General features: G+C 43.7%; 1 protein-coding gene across 1 annotated transcript; it reads right to left on the reverse strand.

The window, feature by feature from the left end:
• Positions 1 to 3,990: 3,990 nt before the first annotated feature.
• On the reverse strand, positions 3,991 to 25,667 carry LOC311234557 (tropomodulin-3-like; the record flags this gene model as incomplete). Its single annotated transcript, XM_084321806.1, has 3 exons — positions 25,412 to 25,667; positions 5,865 to 6,089; positions 3,991 to 4,236 (listed from the first exon to the last, which is right to left on the reverse strand). The coding sequence occupies exons 2-3, from the start codon at positions 5,988 to 5,990 to the stop codon at positions 3,991 to 3,993; spliced, it is 372 nt and encodes a 123-aa protein (XP_084177932.1). The 5' UTR covers positions 5,991 to 6,089; positions 25,412 to 25,667.

The raw sequence follows: 25,667 nt of genomic DNA on the forward strand, positions 1-25,667 counted from the left end.
GAAAATGTAAACAAATGGAGTGAGACTTGAGGTTCTCCAAACTAAACAAGGAAACTATGGATATCTGAAATACTTATGGATTGTTAGCTTGACCAATTACTAGGGGTGGAACGGTTCACAAAATCCACGGTTCGGTTCGCATCACAGTTTTCGGTTCGGTATACGTTGTTTATTTAAAAAGAATTTAACACTCAAAATACCATACATCAGCATAAGATATATAGCCTAAAAATAATCCAACTTTTCAGTTATTCTCAAGGACGTAGTCATGCAAAAACTGAAAGAATGAGGCAGTTTGACATCAGGCACATCATTTTGACAGTGACCGGTTAGAGCTAGGAGAGATTTTGGTACAGCAAGAGGGGAGGTATTTGACCTGGGCTCCACGCCGCCCTACACCGTGCAGCCAGAGGTGAGAGCGCGGCTGCGGCGAGGCCCCCGGCCAGCGGCCATGTTTCCCCCGCCTGAGATACCCTGGACACAAAGAAAACAGGTGATCACAAGGCCGACCCGTGATGAAGGCCGGGAGGATGCGACCCTCTCTGTGTGCCCTCCTGTCTCCGGAGGTCTCGTAGTGGTGACCGGAGTGCTGGACGTCCTGCGATGATGTCGGGGAGGTCGCAACCCTCTCTGCGCCGCCCCCTATCTCCGGATGTCCCTGAGCAATGACCGGAGTGTTGAATGTCCCGTGATTAAGACGGGGAGGACGCGACCCTCTTTGCGCCGCCCCTGTGCCTCAAATAGATTCGCTATCAGCTCCATCTTCAATCTTTCAAAATGTTCAGTTGCTATCGCTATCAGCTCCATCTTTAATCTTTCAAAATGTTCAGTTGCTATTGCATGCACTCATCTGTGTTTCACTACACACTTGAGTGCATGCTTACCAACTGTTAGTCTGCAACACTACTATCACCGACATCTAAGAAGGGAGATCCCCCCTTGAATGGCCCTTCTAAGGTTTCTCTCCTCCACAGGCAGGCCTGTGGAGAAATTTTTCCTATTGTTAGGTTTTAGTGAGTTTTTCCTTACCTTCGCGTGGGGTATGTCTGGGAGTGCTTGCATTATTTCATTTATTTGCATTTATTTTAAATTTGTTGGACCTTATGGTGTTCATGTTCTGTTCTTGACTTATTGTTATGTTTTCTTCTTGACTTGTTTAAAGAAGACATGTACGGCCCATGGGGACATTAACGTGTGTTGTCGGGCCTTATAAATAAATTTGATTTGATTTGATTTATGTATGACAACTAATAAAGAACTTGAAACAGAGGAGGATCTGGTCTCTCAGGCAACAGAGTTACTACAATAGAGGAGGATTTTGTGAAGGCACATATGTACATGGTATATACCTTTGATTTGGGAGTATTTGGGGTTTCAGGTAATCAACCAAAACGATTTGGGGTTATTGCATATAACGCGTCATATCTCGCGATCTATGGAAAAAGACTGGATTATTCTGGAAATGGGCGATGTTTAGCGTGTAATAAACTACAAACTACAGTGTGTAGAAAAAAACTATTTTTTACATGTTAGACTAGAAATAGTGTCTGTAAAATGAGCCATACTATTGTCTCCATAGCTATAATATAGAATATACAATAGCTCCGCAAAGATCGTGAAAATGGTCAAGAAAAGCTGGCACCAGCCAGTGCAGATGTGAAAACTGGTGGCGCTCAAAGGGTTAAGACCGAATATTCGATCCCCCGCCCCCCAACATTTTTCTTATTTATATTACAAATATATTGTTATTTTCCGTTTCAGTTTAAATTCAGTTAAAATGTTTGCCTTTTATGTCTATGTCTGTATTTTTTGTATTTGTATGTTTGTTTTTGTTTTGCTGCCATTTTGGCCAGGTCTTGCTCGAAAAAGAGATCTTTGATCTCAAGTGACTACCTGGTAAAATAAAAAAATAAAAATAGGCACTTCAGAATCTGAAGTTCAGATAATCTTTCAGAACGTTGATCGGCTCAGCTGACCGACAGTAAATCAAAATGACACCATTCACCATTGTAGCCTATAATAACAGCATTGCATTGGCCTATCAATCGGTTTCAATAAACAAACAGAAACAGTAGCATGTGCGTCTTTTTGATCAATTAGGCTATTAGGCTGCCTCTAAATATAAAAAGGAATTAAATAAGAATGGTTTGCTTCAATAAAAGAAAATATATTTTATATAAAAAAGAAATAAAAAAATTATTAATATTTTTTTAAATTATATATCAAAAAGAAATTCAACTCCGACATAAAAATCGAATGTGGAGACTGGCATCGACTATTCGAAAATTCAAATATTCTAACTCATCCCTACAAGCTAGCAGCAGTATCACACAGTCTCTCTTCCAAACAGTCTCAGAGAGCCACTGGCACGTCTCAAGCTACCAGCAGTATCACACAGTCTCTCTTCCAAGGACAAACCTCACCTGCAACACCCACTATCCACTTTATGTGTCTAGGCAACAAGGACGCTACTAGCATGGCACTTTTGTAACTCCACTTCCCATGTGTGTGTGACACAGTATCTAGAAAGGGATTTATTAGACTTCGAGGTCCATCAATTATCAATGGAAAAACTACAAGCCAGTTTGACTTTTTCTTCACCGTTATCTTTGTTACAAGGAGCATGAGATGAGATCCATAGAGATGTACAGTATTATGTCCGTGTGTTAGGAATACCACAGCCACACACTCACATCTTTTCCACAATGTTCTGCGAGAAGAAGATATACACACATGGATAAAGAGATCTAGCGCTAAGCTCAGCTCTACACTGACATTAGTAGTAAACAGTCAAATGACACAAAGAGAACCCAACACCTGGATGTTTAGAAGGAATTCCAGCTCAACCCTTCCTCCCGTTACCCCTTTTACTCACTCCATCCCAGAACCCCCCCCCCCTTCCTCCTGTTACCCCTTTTACTCACTCCATCCCAGAACCCCCCCCCCCCCTTCCTCCCGTTACCCCTTTACCTCACTCCATCCCAGCACCCCCCCCCCCTTCCTCCCGTTACCCCTTTACCTCACTCCATCCCAGCACCCCGCCCCCCCCCTTCCTCCTGTTACCCCTTTTACTCACTCCATCCCAGAACCCCCCCCCCCTTCCTCCCGTTACCCCTTTACCTCACTCCATCCCAGCACCCCCGCCCCCTTCCTCCCGTTACCCCTTTTCCTCACTCCATCCCAGCACCCCCCCCCCCCCCTCGCTGCTGTGTTGCATAGGAGCAGCATTAGTAATACCTGTAAAGACAGCTATTACAGCTGACGCACACACACACACGTTAGTTTCCATCCCGATACATGCATACAACAAACAGACACCTTTGAAACACAACACGAACCGGAGATAGAGCTTCACTATAAACATTAATTATGGTAATGAGTGGGTTTGACTATATAATTATCAACCCTCGTCAGCCAAGCTGTGTGTGGCATATTATAAGACATGTATGCTAAGCTCTCTTGCCAACGACCTTGACCATGGTAGAGACATTACAACTGACCCATCTCAAGCCCTGCCCTCTTTTCTTGATCCTCCCATCACAACTGTTGCTTCCCTCGCCCCCAGACAACTGGAAGCAACGGTTGCGATTGGAGGATCAATAAAAGAGGACAGGGCTTGAGATAGGTCAATTGAAGTTGGTCCCATGGGTGTCTGTCTGTGGCTGTCAATACTCCTAAGTGTTTAGGGATGTAGAGAATAATTTCCCTACAGGGATTAATGAAGTTAAACTTGACTTAATATGGTACCCAACCAACTGCACAGGTCATCCAGGATTTAGCAGATTCTCTGTAATTAAACAATGTTTGCTTTGCAGGGTTTTTATATATAAAAGTGCACGGCTATAAATGCAAGTCATTTAAATGCAATCTAGTTGTTGGCAAGAGCTTTTATTAGGCCATTAGTTGCTGACTGAATGAAGAAAGCATCCACACTACGCTATGCAACAATCGCTTTTTTTTTTATTGCAAGCGTTCAGTCAGAGACCTTCTTCAAAGCAACGGATGCGAGAGGTTTTCATTTTGCAATCTCAAAAGGGACTGAATGTAGTGTAATGTCTCAATCTTCCTAACACACACACCTCTCCTCTCCCCAGTGAAGGGCACTACATCCTCTCTATCCTCGTGTTCCAGAGCTTCCTTCTCCAGGTAGCTGAGCAGTCGTTCCCTGTCGTAGGTCCCTGTGTCTTTCTTTACAGTCTGGTCCTTCTGACGCATGCCTGCTGGGAGGAGTGCATTCTGGAGGAGACAGTTAAACAGCAGGACAGTTAGTTGGTCAAGAGATGTATATTCAGAGTATATACTAACTGGTTAACTGTGTTAAATTGATACTTTTAAGAGGAGTTTACAAAATTTGTCACAAAATGGAGTGCTTTAAGTCCATGCAGAAAGCACAACCGGTGTGTTTTGAGATATCAAAAATGGTAGTATTTTTAGTGATGGGGAACCAAAACGCTCCCAAACATCCTCCCTGTTTACTCTGCTACGTAAACCATTAGTAAGCCATTTGGAATGTGGGATAACTGAAGATATAGTTTTTCGCTTGGTATTGTGTGGAGAGAGACAAAAGAAAAGAACAATGTGTTCCAACCACTGTTTGAGCATTTTCCTTCAGGGTTTGTGTGGTTACCCTGTTGGCCAGGTCACCCCTATGTTAAAACGGAGAATAAATGAACCTCCAAGAGCCCAGGAGAGATTTCATTCTACTCCACTGCTCTGCTCACAAATAAACACACAAACACTTGGCAGCCAAACTCTCTCCCCCCCTCTCCCTGGAACAACAGAGCTGTTATCTGAGCCAGGGGCGTTGGAGGACCGACGGCGGCTGCTTTGATGTTAAATGCTGATAAGAACAATATGTTGTCTGTTTTTCCTCAAGTATGATACCTTCCGTCTTATTAGTCTGCCTTTTATCTCTCCACATGACCACCAAATAACTTCCACATTCAACCCTCTTTCTAACTCCTTCTGCCTCTCGCTCACCTTCAACCCTCTTTCTAACTCCTTCTGCCTCCTTCAACCCTCTTTCTAACTCCTTCTGCCGCTCGCTCACCTTCAACCCTCTTTCTAATTCCTTCTGCCTCTCGCTCAGCTTCAACCCTCTTTCTAATTCCTTCTGCCTCCTTCAACCCTCTTTCTAACCCCTTCTGCCTCCTTCAACCCTCTTTCTAACTCCTTCAACCCTCTTTCTAATTCCTTCTGCCTCCTTCAACCCTCTTTCTAACCCCTTCTGCCTCCTTCAACCCTCTTTCTAATTCCTTCAACCCTCTTTCTAACTCCTTCAACCCTCTTTCTAACTCCTACTGCTCACCTTGGCTAATGACGCCCACTAATGGCTATGATAGGGGAAACATTAGGTTTGTGTAAATCTGTTATAGGCTACTCTTTTTTTACATTATCTTCAACAATCCTGATGCAGAAACAGAGATCCATCTATTTAGTTCAAAAGGCAGATCGATTTGTATTTATATAATGGGCTATATACAGTATATATATATATATTTTTTTTTTGTATATGTCTATATCTTCTAAATAATATTTTTTAAATAAATTGTGAAAACTGTGAGACTGATATTTCCTCAGACAATAATTGTATCATCAAAATCTCAAATCATGACATCCCTAGTCTGTGGCGACACTGATGGTTGTCTGAAAACAAATTTAGGTAAACACTGATAGCTGCCTGCTATAAACCTTAGGGTTACAAAGCCTTCATATTGTGCGAGTCTTTCTGCTCGGGCAAGCTGTTGGATTTAGCAAGCTACCGGTGGATCGATTTATAGTTCTGCGGTCATGAGTTGGAAAGTTGAAATCATATCACAAGACCATAAAAACACCTGTGCCAGGCAGCTGTACCGAGCTTTTACCTCAGGGTCCATCTCCTCCAGGGCCGTCTCCAGCTGTTTGAGCTCCTCGGCAGACAACTGGTTAAGGATCTCATCCTCGTCGATGTCCTTGTACTTGTCCAGGTCCTTCTTGTAGGACAGTGCCATGGTCCCTGCTACAGCTAGCTCGCTACGTACTACTACAGCAACACGCAGAACAGAACGTCTACTGCTCCTCAGGATCCCAGCTTCAGAACCAGAGGCTACCTAGACAGGAGATGAGAGAAACACTCATAGTATGCTGTAGGCTGAAAATATAATTTATCAAATTATCAACTTGAAAAGAAAACAAAATCAAGACGGGAGTAGCCCGACTCTGATCAGAACTCACAAGTCATGGATAGTGGGGGACTAATGGAATCATAGTAGATTAATAATACAGCGTAAAAACAACAGCTCTGATGAATGAAGGAGTCCTGATAAACACAGTGGAGAGAGAGAGGCTACACCCATAGCTTCTCCTCCCATGACAGTCTGAATAACACACATGACTTCATGGTCCCCAGAGTCCCTGCACTATGACCTCCTACACAGTGTACCCTAACCCTAACTACCCCACACAGATGAGATGCCCTTATTCCTCATCACTCACTCTTTTAGAACAAACTACCCCACACAGATGAGATGCCCTCATTCCTCATCACTCACTCTTTTAGAACAGAGACCCTAACTACCCCACACAGATGAGATGCCCTCATTCCTCATCACTCACTCTTTTAGAACAGAGACCCTAACTACCCCACACAGATGAGATGCCCTCATTCCTCATCACTCACTCTTTTAGAACAGAGACCCTAACTACCCCACACAGATGAGATGCCCTCATTCCTCATCACTCACTCTTTTAGAACAGACTTGCCTGAGAAGAAGCGCTGTTATTCCAATGCACTGCATTCTACTAGGGATCCACAGATAGCGATAAGCAGCAGAGCAACATCACAACAGTGATTCACGGAGCGTAAACAATAATAGGCGTTCATAAATCATAATGCAGTTGCAAATGCAGGCGTCCCGCGCTCTCCGCGACACATATGTGCTCATTACGCACCTCCTTTTCACACGGGCTCTCCGCTAATCTATGTTGTTACTCTGGTTTTCAACAAAAAAAAATTTACTTTGGCTTTAACACTTTGATTGCCAGCAGGGGGTGCACTATTTATCGCTTGAGTGCCAGCGCTTTAGTCAATGAGAGGGCGAGCACATTTGCGAACGCATAAACTATATCTTAAATTATGTGTCTAATACGCCCGTCGCTTATCAATGACTTGCTTGCAGTCAACATGTACGAAACGGATTGTTTTTTCATCCGTACATTTCCGTTTTATACCGTTTTGAAGATTTCTAGTGATTCCAGAAAAATCCGTGGAAATAGCCATTTACTGGAATACACAAAACCCATTGTAATTTTTCGGCAGATTTATGAATCGTTTTCAAATAAACGCTAGATTATCGATAGTATATGTGTACTTATGCACGCTAAAGAAGCGGGCTGAAAAATGTATTATCCATGACCTGGTCAGCGCTAACGACAACGTCATACACGCACACACAGCCACACACACACACTTTGTGAAATATGTGAAAAAAACATCCGATTACCCCAAGACTAGTAAAATAAAGTCCTTACCTCACATCAGATGTTCTGCAAAAAGATTATTCCAATTCCTGATCGCCATTCCAAATATCGATCGCGTTTATTGATCCAACGATCCAACCTCGAAACACATAATCCACGCTGCTTCCAGTCCCCTCAATGAATGCAATAGTCTCAGGTTACATTGCCTCATAAGTAAAATGTGGAATCCGGAGTTTTTTCCCCCCATGCATTTCTATTGAGTCCATTCCAATGGGTGCAATACCATCCGGGAGACGATAGGGGCGGTATTTGGCCTTTTCAAGCTCAGAGACAGTCCCAATGATAACGTGAGGCTGGATTGATGGAAAATGAATGGATATCGCTAATAAAAGAAATAACGATTAAATAACAAGATATCTTGTCGTTGGCACTCAATGTGTTAACACACTTGCAATTAACTTCACTGCTCTTCAGTGGGCTGTTACTTGGGAGTTCACTTTCCCGACAGCCACCGGGTGCATCACAACAAGTGCTCTAACCCTAACCCACGCCTCAAGCATCTTCTGCCTCAAGCACAATACAGTAGCAGCCTATAATCTACTGCTCACTCCAGAGTTAGCTTTTCTCAGTATCTCCCAACTATTACGTCTATGGGGCTAATAATAATCATCCACTCTGTGAAAGTTGAGTGGATGCCATTACATGGGAGGTTCAGGAAATCGGGTCTAGTATTAAATGTACTCAAGGATGTAGATGATATGACTCAAAATGTGAAACAGTCTGCATATAGTAAGCAGGGCTCTACAGTGCGACCATATTGCTCGCATATGCCCCTAAAAATATGTGTGTGCGAACCTCAAAACTCAATTACGCGCACGGTGTGCGAGTGCAGATTACAGCCTCGTCGTACTTTTTATTTCTCCGCTGAGAATCGTTAAAAAACTACAAGTCCCACATTGCACTCAAGCCAACGGTTCAATCACAGTAGAGTGAAGTGGTTTCATGGGAAATAAAGCAAATGACCAATCGGAAGCTCTCATTTTGCTTGTTTACTTCCTGAAACTCCGCCATTGCGATCAGGGCTCTCGTTTTCCGAGACACTAACTTATTATAGTCTCTCTCTTACCAATAATAGCAATAGATTTTAGAACACCTAGATTTATCAATAGCAATAGTAATATAACGTTAATGCAACAAAACGAATGCCTTGCTTTGTTAATCATAACGTTGATGCAGTAGCGTATGTCGGTGTGTTGGCTGTAACGGACATGACAATAACAACGTGTACACATTAAAATTGCGATAATCTATTCTAACATTTTCAAATCGATGCAGTTGAATTTCCCCCTTAGGATCGATGCATTGTTACACCCCTACACCAAAGTCACTGGCCCACTGTGTATCTGTGTGTATAATAACTTGGCTAGCGTTATCAACAGCAGAGATGGGCAATAGGGTCCAGCTGCAGCGCCGGACGGTCGGAGTGCAAGCGGTGTGATGTAATTGGCAGACTCGACTGTCAATCAATGGTCTACCTGACACGCAAACTCATAAACAATGTTTCTGTACTGGAGGTGTACAGTATTTAAATAGGCAACCCTGAAAGGATTATTTTTCTAGAAGAGCAACACAGCCAAAACATATGCATTGTATGCATAAAAGGGGCAAAAGCTAAAGTTAAGTGACTGAACCTTTTGTAGCAGTAGTTTGATTTGATAGGGACAGCACATGTTAATGAACATCAAGTACAAAATACAAAATGTAAACATGCAGGGTTGTAGCAAGAGCTAATTTACACACATGCACAGTACAAATATACATTTATTTTTGAAAAAAAAAAAACTGTTACTTGAAATATTTTCACTGTGCTCCTAAATATTTTTGGGTGCTCCTAAATTTCTTTGTGTGCTCCTAAATTTTTTCATTTAGGAGCACCTGTGCTCCTTGGGAAAAAGGTTAGCGTAGAGCCCTGGTAAGTCTCTATATACTCCACTAGTCTGAGGGTCCACCTTGGGCAAGTGTTAGTACCCTCTCTAGCCTCCCTACCTAGGGATACAGGGTGCATAGGGCAGATGGGGCTCATAGCCATGCAAGGCAACCCATCTAGGAGAAGGACACTCCGAACAAAAACCACGGGTGCTGCTTGCACCTGGCTCCGAGCCTTCTACCACCTGCATTGGAGTGAAGGGCGGATAAGGGATCATGCCTGAAACGGCCAAAGTAGGACTACGAGGAGTTGCGCCCCACAGTCTTTAAATTGCGCATTGTAAGGCCTAAAATATGGAGAACAAAGTCATTCCTAAACCTATACTTCCAGCGGCGGGAGTCCGCAGGAACCAAGCAGAGGATGGTGGTGCTGGTCCTCTACCCAGAGGACAGTATGACGATAGGACTCCAAACCTGGAAGGGAGGCTTCTATCCGATCACAGCACGCGGTCCAATGCACCCCTGCGTTGTCGGAGACCATTCACCATGGGAACCTTCAACGCAAACACAGTGAGAGAAGAAGCAAGATTGGAGGAACTGGCACACTGTGCCAAGGAAAGGGGAGTTGAGATCCTGGGAATCCAGGAGCATAGAAGAGTGCATGCTGAGGATCAGATAGTGTATCACAGAGTGGAGAGATGCTGGTTCATCACCTCATCAGCATTTGCGAAACGAGGCACAAGCTGCCACTGGCGGCGTGGGGCTATTGCTGAGTTCTCGGGCACGTAAAGCTCTCCGTAGGGTACGCTATCACAACAACAGGATCCTTATTGCTGACTTTGATGGCAACCCAGTTACAACTGTCATAGTCGTGTACTCACCCACCAATGTGGCACTAGCTGAGGAGGTGGAGAAGTTCTATGAGGACCTTGCAACAGCGGTCTATGATATCCCGGCTCACAACTTCCTAGCAATCCTGGGTGACTTCAACGCAAGGCTTGGACCAGAGGATGCACCTTTCACACACCACAAATCCACCAATCGCAATGGCGAATACCTGGCAGCCCTACTGATGGAACACGAGCTACTGGCTGCGAACACCATGTTCCAGAAAAGAAGGGGCAAGAGATGGACCTTCCAGGATCGGGCTACCGGTATGCAACGTCAACTGGACTACATACTAGTAAGACGAAGGTGGAGGAACTCCATCCTGAATGCTGAACCTTACAGCACGTTCAACTCTGTGGGCTCTGAATCATCGAGTGGTCTCCATGAGGGTGCGACTGAGCCTCAGGGTCCCAAAACCAAGCCTGAAGACCCGGTATGACTGGAAGGCGTTCTCAGTCAACCCTGGCCTTCAAACTAGGTACGCAGTGGAAGTGAGGAATCGCTTTCAGCTGCTAGGTGAGGAGGAGGAGCCTAATACCAAATACAGGCGGTTCGTTGCTGTGAATGAAGAGGCGGCCAGGATGTGTGTTCCAGTGGTGGAGAGGAATGGGGTCTGCCGGAGGTCCAAACACCCAGAAGTCATGGTGGCGCGTGAGGGCGTGGAGGAGGCACGACAAGGCTACGGGCATGAGCAGACTGCAGAGAATCGCAAGGTACTGAAAAAGGCCAAAAAGCTTTTGTTCGATACCTACGACAAGATAAGGGGGGAGGAGTTGATGGAGAAGGTGCAGAGAGTGGAGGCAGCGCATGGTGAACAGCAGTACGGGGAGGCATGGAGGGTCATCAATGAGATGAGTGGGAGGAAAAGGTCGAAGCAGGGACAGGTAGAAGGCAACAGCCCAGAGGAGAGGGTGACCTCCTGGTTCACTCACTTCCGAAATCTACTGGGAACACACTTGACAGTGGATGAAGATGAGGAGACGATACCTGCAGTCCTCACGAATCTCACCATTGACGATGGTCCCTTCACAGCCAGGGAGTTTACCAAAGTGAAATCCACACTGAAGCAGGGAAAAAGTTCTGGGCCGGACGGCATTCCCCCAGAGGTCTATAAGAACTGTGACCTTGACAACATCATCCTGGAGTTCTGCAACCATGCCCTGATGAAAAACAACCAGCCTGATATGTGGTCTCTCTCTAACATCATCCCAGTGCCTAAGTCCGGAGATCTCTCGAAGCCAGACAACTACCGTGGCATAAGTCTGACATGTGTCATTGCAAAGATGTACAATCGCATGATACTAAACCGGATAAGGAATGCCATCGACCCCCACCTCAGGGAGAACCAAAATGGTTTCCGAGAAGAGGACCACTGTGGCCCAGATCTTGGCCTTGAGAAGAATCATCGAGGAGGTGAAGAAGAACAACCTGACAGCGGTACTGTGCTTTATCGACTTCAAAAAGGCTTTTGACTCGATACACAGAGCCGTGATGATGAGGATACTCAAGGCCTACGGAGTCCCTCACAATCTACTCCGGGCCATAGGGACCATGCACACGGGTACAAGGGCCAAGGTGGTAACCCCAGACGGCAACAGTGAAGAATTTGACATCCTGGCTGGAGTGATGCAAGGGGACACCCTTGCCCCCTTCCTTTTCGTCATAGTCCTCGACTATGCGCTCAGGAAGGCCATCAATGGACGGGAGCAGGAACTTGGTCTCACAATAACCCCAAGGAGATCGAGACGACACCCCGCCATAGTCCTAACAGACCTTGACTACGCGGACGACATCAGCCTGCTCTCTGACCACGTGGAGCAGGCACAGGAACTCCTGTGCAGAGTGGAGACGGAGTGCGCCAAGGTTGGCCTTAGGCTAAATGCCAAGAAAACCGAGGTTATAATGTATAACATCCTCCCGGATCATCCACCTCTAAGGACAACAGGAGGCTCTGCTCTAAAGGAAGTGGGTGATTTCAAATACCTGGGCTCGTGGGTCAACTCGTCCGAGCAAGACCTTAAAGTGAGGAAGGCGCTTGCGTGGAGGGCTCTGAATGGCATGACCAGTGTGTGGAAATCCAACCTCCCCCGTCAAATCAAGCTCAACTTCTTTCATGCAACAGTTGAGTCTGTCCTTTTGTATGGCAGTGAATGCTGGACCTTGAAGCCCACCCTGCAGAAGTCCTTGGATGGGTGCTACACCAGAATGATGTGTGTGGTGCTCAACATCAACAGGGATGAGCATGTCACTAATGCAAACTTGTATGGGGGGGGGTGCTAAGGGTAGGCGAGAAAGTGGCAGTCAGGAGAATGAGGCTGGCAGGTCACTCAGTGCCAGAGACATCATGAGATGCCAACCAGCAAACTTGTGCTGTGGGAACCAACACACGGGCATCGATCACGAGGACGTCCCACATTAACCTACGTGGACGTACTCAGGAGAGATGCGGGAACAGAATGCACCGGCGAGCTAGCCAGATGCATGGAGGTTCGGGATGACTGGAAGCACCGATGGAGGGCCCGTCCGAGGACGACCTAGATAGATATAAATAAAATGTATTATTATTATTATGCAAGCCGACATCTTGAAAAATAGTGACGGCCTGTCAGCAGTCATTGACTAAATGGAATATGCAGAAGGACAATCGAGAAGGAGCAACTTGGTTCTTTGACGGCATCGGTGAGGAGCCTGGGGAGACCTGGGCGCAAACCGAGGAAAAGGTGAAGAATGTTTCTTGTGGACAAGCTCAAGCTTCAACGAGGCATTGAGATTGAGCAAGCTCACTGGGAAGCCAGCCGCTCCCAGACCCATAGTGGTGAAGTTCTTGAGGTTCAAGGACAGATCAGCGGTTTTGGAGAGAGCCAAAAATCATTCGAACATCTACATTAATGCAGATTACACTGACGCAGTCAGAATGAAAAGGAAAGAGCTACTCCCTAAATTGAGGGAAGCCCGGGAGAGGGGTGAGATTGCCTTTCTGAGGCATGACAAGCTCAGAAAACTGCAATGTATAGAGCCATAACATATTGGAATAGGATCCCGTTACATATCATACGGACGGAAAACAAGGACAGTTTCAAAAATAAACTTAACGGAGGCATAATCCGGAAGGAAATCAATGTCATGCATGAGTGTAGCTGCAGCCATGTTATCCAAACTTCTTCTGTGTACTTTGTTTTTGTTTTAACGGTATGGTGAAATGGATTCACCTATGAACTTCTTTTGTTTTATTTTTTATTGAAATATGTATGTGATATAGGGCTGCAACGATTAGTCGATTATGAAAAATCGTCGACGAAGGGGGGGGCAGGTGGCGCACGGAGATTACGTTCGTCACCAACACCGGGAGACACTAGGATTCGCCTGTTCGAATCCAGCTCCCGGCGTTGCTATCAGCTTGGCTGGCCTCTCGCACTGATACAATTGGCTGTATCAGGGGGTGGGAAAGCTGAAGGGTGGGTCCTGGGCGTTGTGGACAGCGACCCCTACAGTTCGGTCGGGGCGCCTGCTCAGCGAGGGTTGGAACTGAGGAGAGATAGTGTGGCCTCCCACACGCTACACTCTCCCCGGTGAGAACCTGCGCGGCCAGGTTGGCCTGCCCCAGGCTGCACATGCGTCGGAGGAAAGCATGTGACAGTCTCCGGTCTCCCGGACCAACAGTAGGGGAAAGTACGCAACAACCAGGAAGGGTGGGATGGGAGAAAAATCGGGAAAAAGGAGGGGAAGAAAGATATAAAAAAAATAAATAAAAAAAAAAATCGTCGACAAGATATTGTTGCGTCGATTAGTCATTAAAAAAATAAATAAAAAAATATTATAATTTTTTTTGCACTACCTATCTTTGTGAAAGTGGCTTCTCAGCTCTGATCCAGCCAGCTGAAGACTTCTTAGCTTAACAAAACAGACCGACAGTAAGTTTGGGGGAACTAATGGGATAACTGGGGATGTTGTTTGGTCCTGACAAGAGTCTCAAAGCAACTCTGAGGTCATGCTCAATGTCCAATCTGTTCCTCTGCTCCGTCTTCAGCTGGACCAGAGCTGAGAAGCCAATTTCACAAAGATAGGTAGTTTATAAAAAAAAAATATATATATATATATATATATATTTTTTTTTAATATAATTGGTTTTCTATTAGTCGACTAATCGAAAAAATAATAGTAATTAGTTGCAGCCCTAATGTGATATATGACTGATTTATACTGAATGTTTCATATTTGTATGTGTATATCTGTGCGGACCCCAGGAAGAATAGTCAACACGTTGGTGATGACTAATGGGGATCCTAATAAACATAAACTTGGCAATAAACACCTTTCTGATTCTGATGGTTGCTGGCTTGGTAGTGGTGGCTTGTTGCTTGAGGCACAGCAACTAACTGTGAGACTGGTGCTGGAGGGGCCTCAGTCTGTATCGTTTGTTTCTTTTTTCTTTTTTTTACCCAGTAGCTGCTGCTAGCTGGAGTCTTGTGAGCCTGGTCTGTAGGTGAAGGTCGTAAGTCCTGCCTATCTTGTGCTCCTGTTACCTCCTCCCTCCTCTTCATCTCTTTCTATCTCTCCGGACACTTTGTAGTCATCTATGTGTACTTTGCATCACTTCATAACGGGTGTCTGTGTAGACCGAGAGAGAGATATATATTTTTTTCTTTCTTTTTTTTTATCATTCCATTTGGGCTGTGGGGGGTGCTTAATGTCTGAAGGAGTCGACTGAAGGATTCTTGTCCTCTGCAAAAGCATGCAATTGGTCCACTGATGGATACATCTTGATATTTGTCTAGTCTAGTGTGTTCATTAGATGGGCGAAATCCTCTTTCAGTGCCTCTGTGCCTGTTTTTGTAAGCAGTTAGCCTCTGGTATGCGTGCCATTAGCGTTAGCCACGCTTCTAGGCCTCTTTTCTTTTGGAAAGAATGATAATTTTTTTTTAAAGATTTATAAAAAAAAAAAAAAAAAATGTATTCGACTAAGAGGTTGGCAGTCGACTACGGCTCCTTTCGACCGATTAGTCGACTATTCTACTAATAGGGGTCAGCTCAGCCCTACTACTAGGTCTATACTACTAGGTCTACACTACTAGGTCTATACTACTAGGTCTACACTATAGGCTACACTACTACATACACTTTGGGCTACACTATAGCTTTCAACCAGATGCCTTTAAAACAGCAGTTGTAAAGCCATTATTAAAAAAACCTAACTTGGATAGTAATATACTGGTAAACTATAGACCGATATCCAACATACCATTCATTAGTAAAGTATTTGAAAAGATAGTTTAAGTTCAAATTAATTCCTTTCTTGAAGAAAACAACATATTAGAAGAATTTCAATCGGGGTTCAGAAAATATTATAGCACTGAAACTGCCCTCACCAAAATAATCAGTGACCTCAGACTAAACTCTGACGAGAATAAGGTCTCCATCCTTATTCTGCTAGATCTCAGTGCAGCATTCAAGACAATTGATCATGATATTCTAATCAATATCAATCGTCTTGAAAACCTTGTCGGTTTCTCAGACTATGTGCTAAGCTGGTTTAAAACATACATCAGAGGGAGGAAGTTCTATGTTAAACTAGGAGGCCACATGTCTGAGATATATGACAACAACTATGGAGTTGCCTAGGTCCTTTACATGTTACCACTGGGTGATATCATCAGAGAACATATTGGTTTCCATAGCTATGCGGATGATACACAACTGTACATATCTGCTCAGCTCAACCAAATGATACAGCTATTAACTCCATTACCGACTGCTTATTGGCAATAAATAAATGGATGAGTAAGAACTTCCTGAAACTAAATGAGAACAAAATTGAAATTCTAATTATCGCCCCCAAAACAAAAAAAGAAACATTAATAAAGAACCTGGTAGGACTAACCCCTTGGATCAAATCTGATGTCACAAGTCTCTGGGTCATCATAGATTCAGAACTGAACTTCAATTCTCTTATTAACAAAGTGACCAATACATTGTTCTTTCATCTCAGAAACATAGCAAAAGTATGACCATTTATTAATCAAAACAATGCTGAGAAGCTAATTCATGCATTCATATCTAGCCGGTTAGACTACCTAATGCACTTTTCACAGGTCTCTCCCCAAGAAAACCACAAAGAGGCTTCAGCTAACCCAAAACTCTGCAGCCCGACTGCTAACTAGACCCAAAAGGAGAGAACACATTAGTCCAGTCTTAGCTACTTTACACTGGCTTCCTGTAACATTTAGAATTGACTTCAAGGTCCTTCTCCTTATATACAAAGCTCTAAATGGACAGGGCCTATTTTTTATTTTTTTTTAGCATTTTTACAGCTTTTATTGGCCACGCAGGACCGACAGAGGATTTGATTTGATTTGATTTGATTAGGGATCCCCATTAGCTGGTGCGATAGCAACCAGCTAGTCTTCCTGGGGTCCACACACAAAAAAATACAAAAACAATCACTATTGCAAAAAACTTAATTATTAAAAGTCAGTACACACAATGCATAATGAACCTACTGTAACAATTAATATAGCTAAAATTACATTAGTGTAAAACAAAAACAAACAATTACTTTACAGTGTTAAAAACAATTTAAGATTCTTTTTAAAAGTGAATCTACTGTAAATGCAGCAGAGGTTCCGAGGCAGGCCATTCCACAGAGTTAATGCTCTAAAAATAAAAGATCTCCCCAAAGCGCTGGTTCTAGGACCTGGCAATTCAAGCTGCCCACTACTGGAACCTAGTGTAATGCTCGTGCACAGTATTACTAAAAACAATCTGATTATGTATAAAAACAGGAGTTTTACGAAGGAGAGGGCGAACGGGAGGAGAGGTGGGGAAGACATGCGACAAATAACGACGGGAGCTGGGATCGAACCCGGGTCGGCCACGTAGGTGCGCGAGGCACTATGGTATGCGCCACGAGGGCGCCCAGAATTGCCTATTTTTAAACCGAATCAAACCGCACTTTTTTACTTTGTCTAGCAAAACTGTACATTGGAATATTGACAAAACCATACTTGGTCATTTACTGTACATTGGAGGGGGTTGGTTAGGACATTTACAGGGGCCAGTTTCGAATTGCAGTCTCCCGTAGGTGTTCTTTGAGAGTGGTTTTGAAAGTGGGTAGTGATTCACATTCCTTTACAGCTTTGGGTAGGGCGTTCCACATTGATGTGGCATAATTGCGAAACGTGTTTAGTCCCTTGTTTGAGCCGAATCTGGGTTTAACATGATTTGTGGAGCTCCCTCTGGTGTTGTGATCGTGGTATTCACTGACCTTTGGGAAGTATTTTCACATGTACATGGGTACCTTGGTCGTGTATCTTGTAGACCAGGCCCATTGCAAGTTGCTGTACTCTGTCATCTACTCTAAGCCATCCTAGGTTGTCAAATTGGGCAGGGGTGAGGTGGGTTCTAGGAGTAAGGTCAAGCAGTAGTCTGACCAGTTTGTTTTGAGATGTTTGTAATTTAGTTTTTAGCGCCTTTGAGGTGCTTTGGTACCATGAGGTGCAAGCAGGGCCAGAAATTAGAGCCCGCCACCCGCCATTGGCGACCAGATTTTAGGTTTGGCGAGTGCCACTGAGAGGTCTGTCCGCCATGTGGCGGGTCACAAAATAGTCATGTAAAATAATTAAAACTGCAGTGTGTTTGTCTTACGACAGGCCTAATTTGTGGCTTGTTTACCGATGTCACATCCACTACTCTTCTGTCCTGACTGACCGTGGCGCCTGCTTGCACTGTAGGGAGCTAACGTTAGCTTAATAACTTTAAATGGGTTAAATAATGTGGAACTATGGAAAGAGTAAGCCGACCGCTAAAAAGAAAACCCACCACGGCAGCGAGAGCGGGACCACCTAACAAAAGAACGTTTCGCAGATCTTTTCCTGTCATTTCATTATAGACACAGACCATGAGCTAACTAAGCTAAGCTAATTAGCGTTAGCTGCTAACCCTGGAAACGCTCAAAGCACCGTCAGTGAGTCCACAAAACCAGTTCCATTAGTGAGGAAAGGGGGGGGGGGGGTATATTAGGGCTGGGCGATATGGAAAAAAATCATATCGCGATAACGATATGATAATGTTATCATATTTCTCGATATCGATAATTATCGATATTGTTATAAGTATAAAAAAAAATTAAACAACAGATGTATATTTATTTTGCAGCAATTCTTTGTCATTGCCGCCATCTTTAGTGTTACATCCCCTCACACTCCAGTTCTCAGGCTGCAGCTGGTTTAAAAGCGAAAGTAAACCGGCTTCTTTCTCTCTGCTGGCTGTGGCTCCAGGGGAGTTGAACAGTTCTGGCTCTGCTAGTTTATTTTCGATCTTTTGGGGCTTTTTTGGTGGACAAACCACCGCACATGTGCACCGTGACTCGTGACTGGAGTCTAGTTCTGCTAGCACACATAGCCTACTGTGTACAGACGGTTTCAAACTGTATTTTAAATTAGAAAGCAAACAAAATAAATGGACAAGAGAAAAATAAATCTCAATTTGGTCAGTATTGTCATTTGGACAAGCAAAGCCATTACTTTAAGTTGCAGGCAAGAAAGACAAGTCTGTCCACTGTCTCTGGTTTTAAAACTGCCCTGTTGCAGGTCAAAAAAAACGATAGATTATTAAAATATATCGTGATATTTATCGTTATAGTTATATCGCCCAGCCCTATGTTGTTGTCATGGTTACACGCGAGAGAACAGCTGTGTAGACATAACAAGCGAAGTGTTTTGGACCTGTATGTAGCGGTTGAGTCTGGAATTAAACGACACGAAAGAAACATAAAACTCTCCTCATTCTTCAATGACGGTATGACAGAACGCTACAATATTATCTTTGATTGGCCGACATGCGAATATGTTGCACCGCCGGTAGCCGGTGCGCACTTACGGGGGGCAGCCTTGGTGGCGAGGTGCGGGGAATATAGAACCTTTATTTCAGCGGGGAACATAGGACCTGTGGTATCATGAATGCTTCACAACAGGGCTGGGCGATATGGCAAAAAATCATATCGCGATAACGATATGATAATGTCATCATTAGGGATGCTCGATATTGGCTTTTTTACCGATACCGATATACCGATATTGTCCAACTCTTAATTTCCGATACCGATATCAACCGATATCACATTTTGATCCCAGGTTACCGCGAATACCTATCCTCGCAATTCCAGATAAACACTTAAATCTCCTATTTTACTAAAGATTGGTGAGATTTTATTTTTGGAAATCATAACAGCAATAATAAGGGTTAGATGTAAACCAGAATTACTAGAATGTGTTGTGTTTTGTCTGTTAAAATGAGCAAAAACAAGGAAAGGGTATTCCCAGTAACTTAACAAACAAGTGCAAAAAATGCAGTTCTAGAACAAGTATTTAAATGTTTTCTATTTTCAAGAAAGTGGAAAGGAACCCAACATTTTCAATTGTCTGCACACAATCGTTGTTTTGTTATTCCAAGATGGCATTTGAACTGAATTTTGGAAAAAACAGGTATTCCTGGTCACCTAAGTTAGTCTACATTTCCACATTACCAGTCTACCTTTCCACATTAGATCAGCCCAGACACTAGAAATGTTTGAATCATCACTAGTAAGAACCCACCGTTTCTCACTGGCCTTTTGAAGCATGATGTGTGTTTTCACTGTGTATACATAACAGTATGTGTCACTGTTTTACTGTGTATGCTTTAATCTGTGATTGTTTTACCCACACATACTGTACAGCACTTTGGTCGACCTTGGCTGTTTTAAGTGTGTGGGTGTACCTCTATGGGTCTAGAGAGACTAGCCAGAGGTCAAAATGACCCCCCAATATGTCTTCTACAAGCCGCTAAAAAAGTGTCAAATTTTGTTCCATGGGGGCCCCTCAGCGGGCCAATCAGTTGCGCTCTCCCCCAAAACCACTAGAAATGACAGAATATTTGTCTAACTAGAAAGGCCAAACGGGTCGAATTGACCCATTGTTAAACATGATGTATGTCCACCCCCTATGTGGGTCTAGAGAGAGTAACCAACATTCAAAATGACCCCCAACATGTCTTCTACAAGCCCACAAAAGAGTGTCAAACTTGGGTTCTAGGGGGGCCCTCAGCGGGCCGTTGGGTCGCAGGGACCCGTTTTGGCCTCTCTAGGTATAAACATGTTCAAGTGCTTTTCATCTCGACTTATATTTATTGTATTTAACACTATGCATTGGACCACAACACCAGTGTTGGTAAAGTCAAAGACTGGTGGACTTCAATCTATTATTAAAAAAAGGTTGTGTACAATTTAGCACCTCTGCGGGTAAACCTGACCCGTAATTTAATCATAGGTCAACTTAAACTCTGAGGTTTTATCAGGGAATAACGAAATGTTCTGCAGACCAGACAAAAATGACGGGCTTCACCCACTGACCCCTTGGAGAAAGCTGTGGTCCTAATGGTGGACCCTCAGATCCCTCTGGCCCTGTGGCCCATTGGACTTGTGATCAGGGTTCATCAGACCAGCTGATATGACTTTAAGGGTCATGTGTACACAGTACACCTGTACATGTACAGTCATTGATCCTGCCAGCCCTCCCATCAGGCGAGCATGATGATCCTCCAATCTCTGGTCTCCTAGACTGAGTTAAAGTACCCTGCACATTTGGGGGCTGTAGAAAACGCCCACGCCCTTAAGGTTATTGAAGTTGTGTGCTTATGTGGCAAAAGGTTGAATCAGTCAATAATGTCTTTACTGATGTAGGCCTCATGTAAATGAGTAAATTACAACTTGTTCTCAGCTGCTGTTGGGATTCAAGCTAGGGACACAATGTGTCACATGGATAAGGGTCTCTCATGTTTGAAAACATACATAACACAAGGAGAACCCCAATACATCGCCTATAATTAATCTTTTCTTGTGTATGTGTTTTGCTTTATAATATAATATGCTTTGAAAAGTTGTTTCTATGTTAGTCTACTTCTCTATGACGTACATCATAAGACAGAAGTCAGACTGCTGAATGACTGATCATTGAACTGTCCCCCTCATATATACACCATGTACTTCACTTCATCTGGAATGTGATTATATGTCAATTTATGTCAACCTCATATGCACTATGAACTGTGATCAATATGCCATCTCTCTCTCTCTCTGATATGATTTAAAGCCAAACGTTACACTATAAATACTAACTGGATAGTTGATAAACATTTCATTATCTGAAATATTCTAAAATCATTAAGTCTGCTATAAGCCATTATCCCTTTGTGTGTGATTATTATTTTCTCACAGTCAAAGTCAAAAAGAAAAACAGAAACAACACGTTTGTCATCGGTAGTAAATCAATGAGATTGTGGACTCTGATGAGGACATGATTGAGGAGGTTTAAGTTAGGTTTATAAAACCTTCACATTTTATTATGTTCCGTTAAATCCTGCAAAGAGGGTAGAGTTAGGAGTCTGATTATGTTTAACAGTATGTATGTTACAATTTAAGCTTAAGATTGAATTGACATGTATTGATTAATCAATCATCAATGAATATATTTAAATAATTTGCTTAAAATTTTACTCTGGCCTCTTATTTAAGTGTATTCTTCAACATAATACCCTATCTACTTGAAATGTACTGAATTTTTATATATATATATGTGACACATAAAAAAAAAATTGGCTGGTAAGGTAGATGGTAGAAGGTAGTGGCGGGTAGATTTTCCCCATCTACCCGCCACTGGCTGGTGAGTCAAAAAGTAAATTTCGGGCCCTGGGTGCAAGCATAGTCGTAGTACCCTTGAATGAGTGCTCCTGCCAGAGTCTTCAGGGTATTCTTGTTTACCAGTGAGGAGATCTGGTACAAGAATCGAGTTCGTTGGTTGACTTTTTTTTATTACATTGGATGCCATTTTGTCACAGGAAAGATATGCCTCTAGAATGGAACCCAGGTAGGTAATTTCTTCTTTCCTAGTGACAATATTGTCACCCACTGTAACTGAGAAGCCGTCGGTCTTGCTGAGTTTGTTATTTGAACCGAAGAGAATGGACTCTGTTTTGCCCATGTGTAATGATAGTTTGTTATCAGCGAGCCATATGCAGATTTTGCCTAGTTCCGAGCTGAGGGTTTTTTCAACCTGTAACTTGTTCTTGTCAGAGACCAGCAGGGCTGAGTCGTCCGCAAAACAGGAACAAGTTGCAGTCACAAGCTGACGACATGCATAAATTAGGAACAGTAGCGGTCCTAGTATGCTTCCTTGTGGAACACCACAGCTCACTGTGAGGGGGGGGATAGGGTACCTTTTACCTCCACCATCTGTTCTCTCCCCTCCAGGTAGGATTGCATCCAGCTCACTGATAAGACTATCAAAACCAATTGCTTTTAGCTTGTCAATCAGAATGGTGTGATTGACAGTGTCGAAGGCCTTTTGTAGGTCCAGCATGACCATGCCGCAGTATTTGCCCGCGTCCACCTCTTGTTTGATGTGGTCATTTAAATAGAGTAGGCATGCGTCAGTGGAGTGGTATGTTCTGAAGCCAGATTGGAATTCGTAGATTAGATTTTTTTCCGCGAGGTACTTTTCGACCTGTTCGTATACTATTTTTTCCATGACTTTCGAGATGGAGGTAAGGATAGAAACAGGGCGGTAGTTGCCTGGGTCTAATTTACTGCCCTTTTTGTGCAGGGGTGTTACTCTCGCAATTTTGAAGTCCTTGGGGACGTGTCCCTGTTTTATGGAGAGGTTTATTATGTGTGTGATGATGACTGGGGTGATGGCGGCTGCTGAGTCTCTGAGGAATTTGGAGGGGATGTGACCTTGTTCGGTTGGAGGGCGCTCAGTTTTTTTGAGTACCTCATCTGTTGTTACCATTTCCAGTTTGAAGTCGTCTTTGTGGACGCCTAGGTTCTTGTAGTATGCTACTATGTGTTCTAGTGTTGTCAAAAATATCGAAGTATCGATACATATCGATACTGAATATTTAAAACGGCTTCGATACTCATTTCCACAAGTACCGATACTTTCTGCAGTATCGGTACCAGCTGGCTTGCTCCCGCAAGTTGTTGACAGACAGACGCGCTGCCAGAGCCTTGCCCTTCCGCCTCCTCCTCCTCCTCGCTCAGAGCAACAGACACAAGCTGCTGCAGCCTCCTCCCCCTCACAGCCGGGCAGCGCAGCCCTGTCTTCAGTTTGTAAACAACGCTATTATTAGCTAACGTTAGCTGTCGTTCCTCCGTTAGCTTAATGCTAGCTAGCTGGCCACCTATTACTTGATGGAAACGGAGTAACGTCAAGCCGAGCCCACTACACCAGTACACGCATGAACTCGACACAACTACCGCATTTCCAACGTTAGGTCTAGTGGAGCCGGAGCCCATCCTACACCAGTACACACATGAACTCGACACAACTACCCCGTTTCCAACGTTAGGTCTAGCGGAGCCGGAGCCCATCCTACACCAGTACCAGACTACGTGAGCGGATCGGCGCGGCCGAGAAATCCGCTCTTCGCTCTTTAAAGCTTGGTCCGCTCCGCTAATCACTCATGTTGACCCCGCCCCCAAGTCGCTCTCCGCTCGCTCCCCGCTCACCTTGAATCGAGCGCTCCCCGCTCCCCGCGCCAGATCGCTCGGCAGTTTTTTTTCTTCTTTTTTTGGAGCATGGTGTAAATGAGCTCAAACTACAACAGTCTACACCCCCTGGGCCCCTTAACAATTGTTTGTATTGAGCCGCATTGTAATTGTAGCCATTCTGCAATGTTAAATAACGTTGTTTATCCATTCACTATCTCTATTAAGCGATGATAGGCTAGCCGAGCCACAATGCTATGGTCGCTGCCATTAACGTTAGCATGTAAGCTAACGTCAACAACAATGGCGTCGATATACTTTTTCTAACTGGAGTGAGTGTGGGCGTCTCTACAGTGACAAAGCCTGAACGAACAGCCTATCACAGGTTCACCCTTCTCATTGGTTGAAAATGGCCTTCATGTTTGTACATCGCCATCTGTTGCTTTGGCATTGTACTGCATGTATATATTACATCAGTGTTAAACCACTGTGAGCGGCCCGGAGTGGATTGGAGCGGAGGAGAACTCTCGCTCCGGACGTCGCGCCGACTCATTTTAAAACCCACTCCTCGCTCACGTCAAAACCGGCCGCTCCGCGCCCCGCGCCGCTCACGCTCCGATCCGCTCACATGCACTGACCAGTACACACATGAACTCGACACAACGTTACCCCGCCTCCATGAAGTGTCCAATTAGCAGCAATGTTGTTGAAAATGTAACGTTAATAAATGCTCCGAGCATATCTCTCTCTCTCTCTCTCAAGTACCCTTGTTTTCGGGTCATAACTAGAAAGGTGCGCTCAGTAGACCTAAAATCTCCAGCAGCCACTCTCTCTTTCTCTCTCTCTCTCTCTCTCTCTCTGATCTAAAGATAAACAAAGAGTTTTAAAAGTGTATTTATCTTCTCGTATAGTACCAGAGAGAAGCTGAGGAGAATCAACCAGCAACAAAAGCAAAATTTGTTAAAAAAATATATATTATTATAATAAAAAAAATATATTATACTTTTTTTTTTTTTGGTATTGAAAGTATCGAAAGTATCGATACTTTTCAAGGTATCGTATCGAAGTCGAAATTCCAGTATCGTGACAACACTAATGTGTTCTACCCCATAATGCCGTGAGTGGGAGGGTAGTTTGTTTACCAGTGTTGTGGCTATGTTTGTGAAGAAAATGTTAGTAATTGGCTACATCCAGCTGGTCTGTGATGAGCGTGTTGTCAGTCTTTATGTTTATGTTTGAGAATCTGGTTTTAAGTTTTTTACTGCAGCCTAGTTGATATTTGAGTAATGTAGCCGGACTAGTTCTACTCCTCAGCAGACCCTTGCTACGACTCTGCGTTTTGTTGTGTTTTTCCAGACAAAGAGATTCAGGTTAATCTTTAACTGAAACTAGTGGTGTATTTATGTTCAGTCTGTTAGGTAATAAAGACAGAAACAATGCAGCAGCATTAGGGTACAATGATGGCGTCTGCAGCACACAAGGCCCAGCCTGGTTATGAAACCACTGCAAGCGGCTAGTAATGTGCCTAATAACATTCAATTGTGCAATGTCGTAATCTCAAATGGGAGCCTATTGATCAAGAGGGTGACATTAAAGTTCACAAGACCTTCTGATTTAACAAACCTGCTTTGTGTTTCTTCATCTCAGTTTCAGCATCAAAACATTCAGTAGTTTCACGGTGAATAATCTGGAGATCAGTCTCTACTCTAGTTCATACTCCTCCACGGTGCTCCACCTTAGTCCGTTCAAATACTTCAAATATATCTTCTGCAGCTGCAGTTAGTCCAATCATTACACGATCTCTGAATTATAGTTATCAGATAATTAGCATTAGCTTATTAGCCATAGTTCTAGATATGATCAGAGAATTAGATTAGGA

Source organism: Notolepis coatsorum, assembly GCF_963971535.1.
Source record: "Notolepis coatsorum genome assembly, chromosome: 9".
NCBI lineage: Eukaryota > Metazoa > Chordata > Actinopteri > Aulopiformes > Paralepididae > Notolepis > Notolepis coatsorum.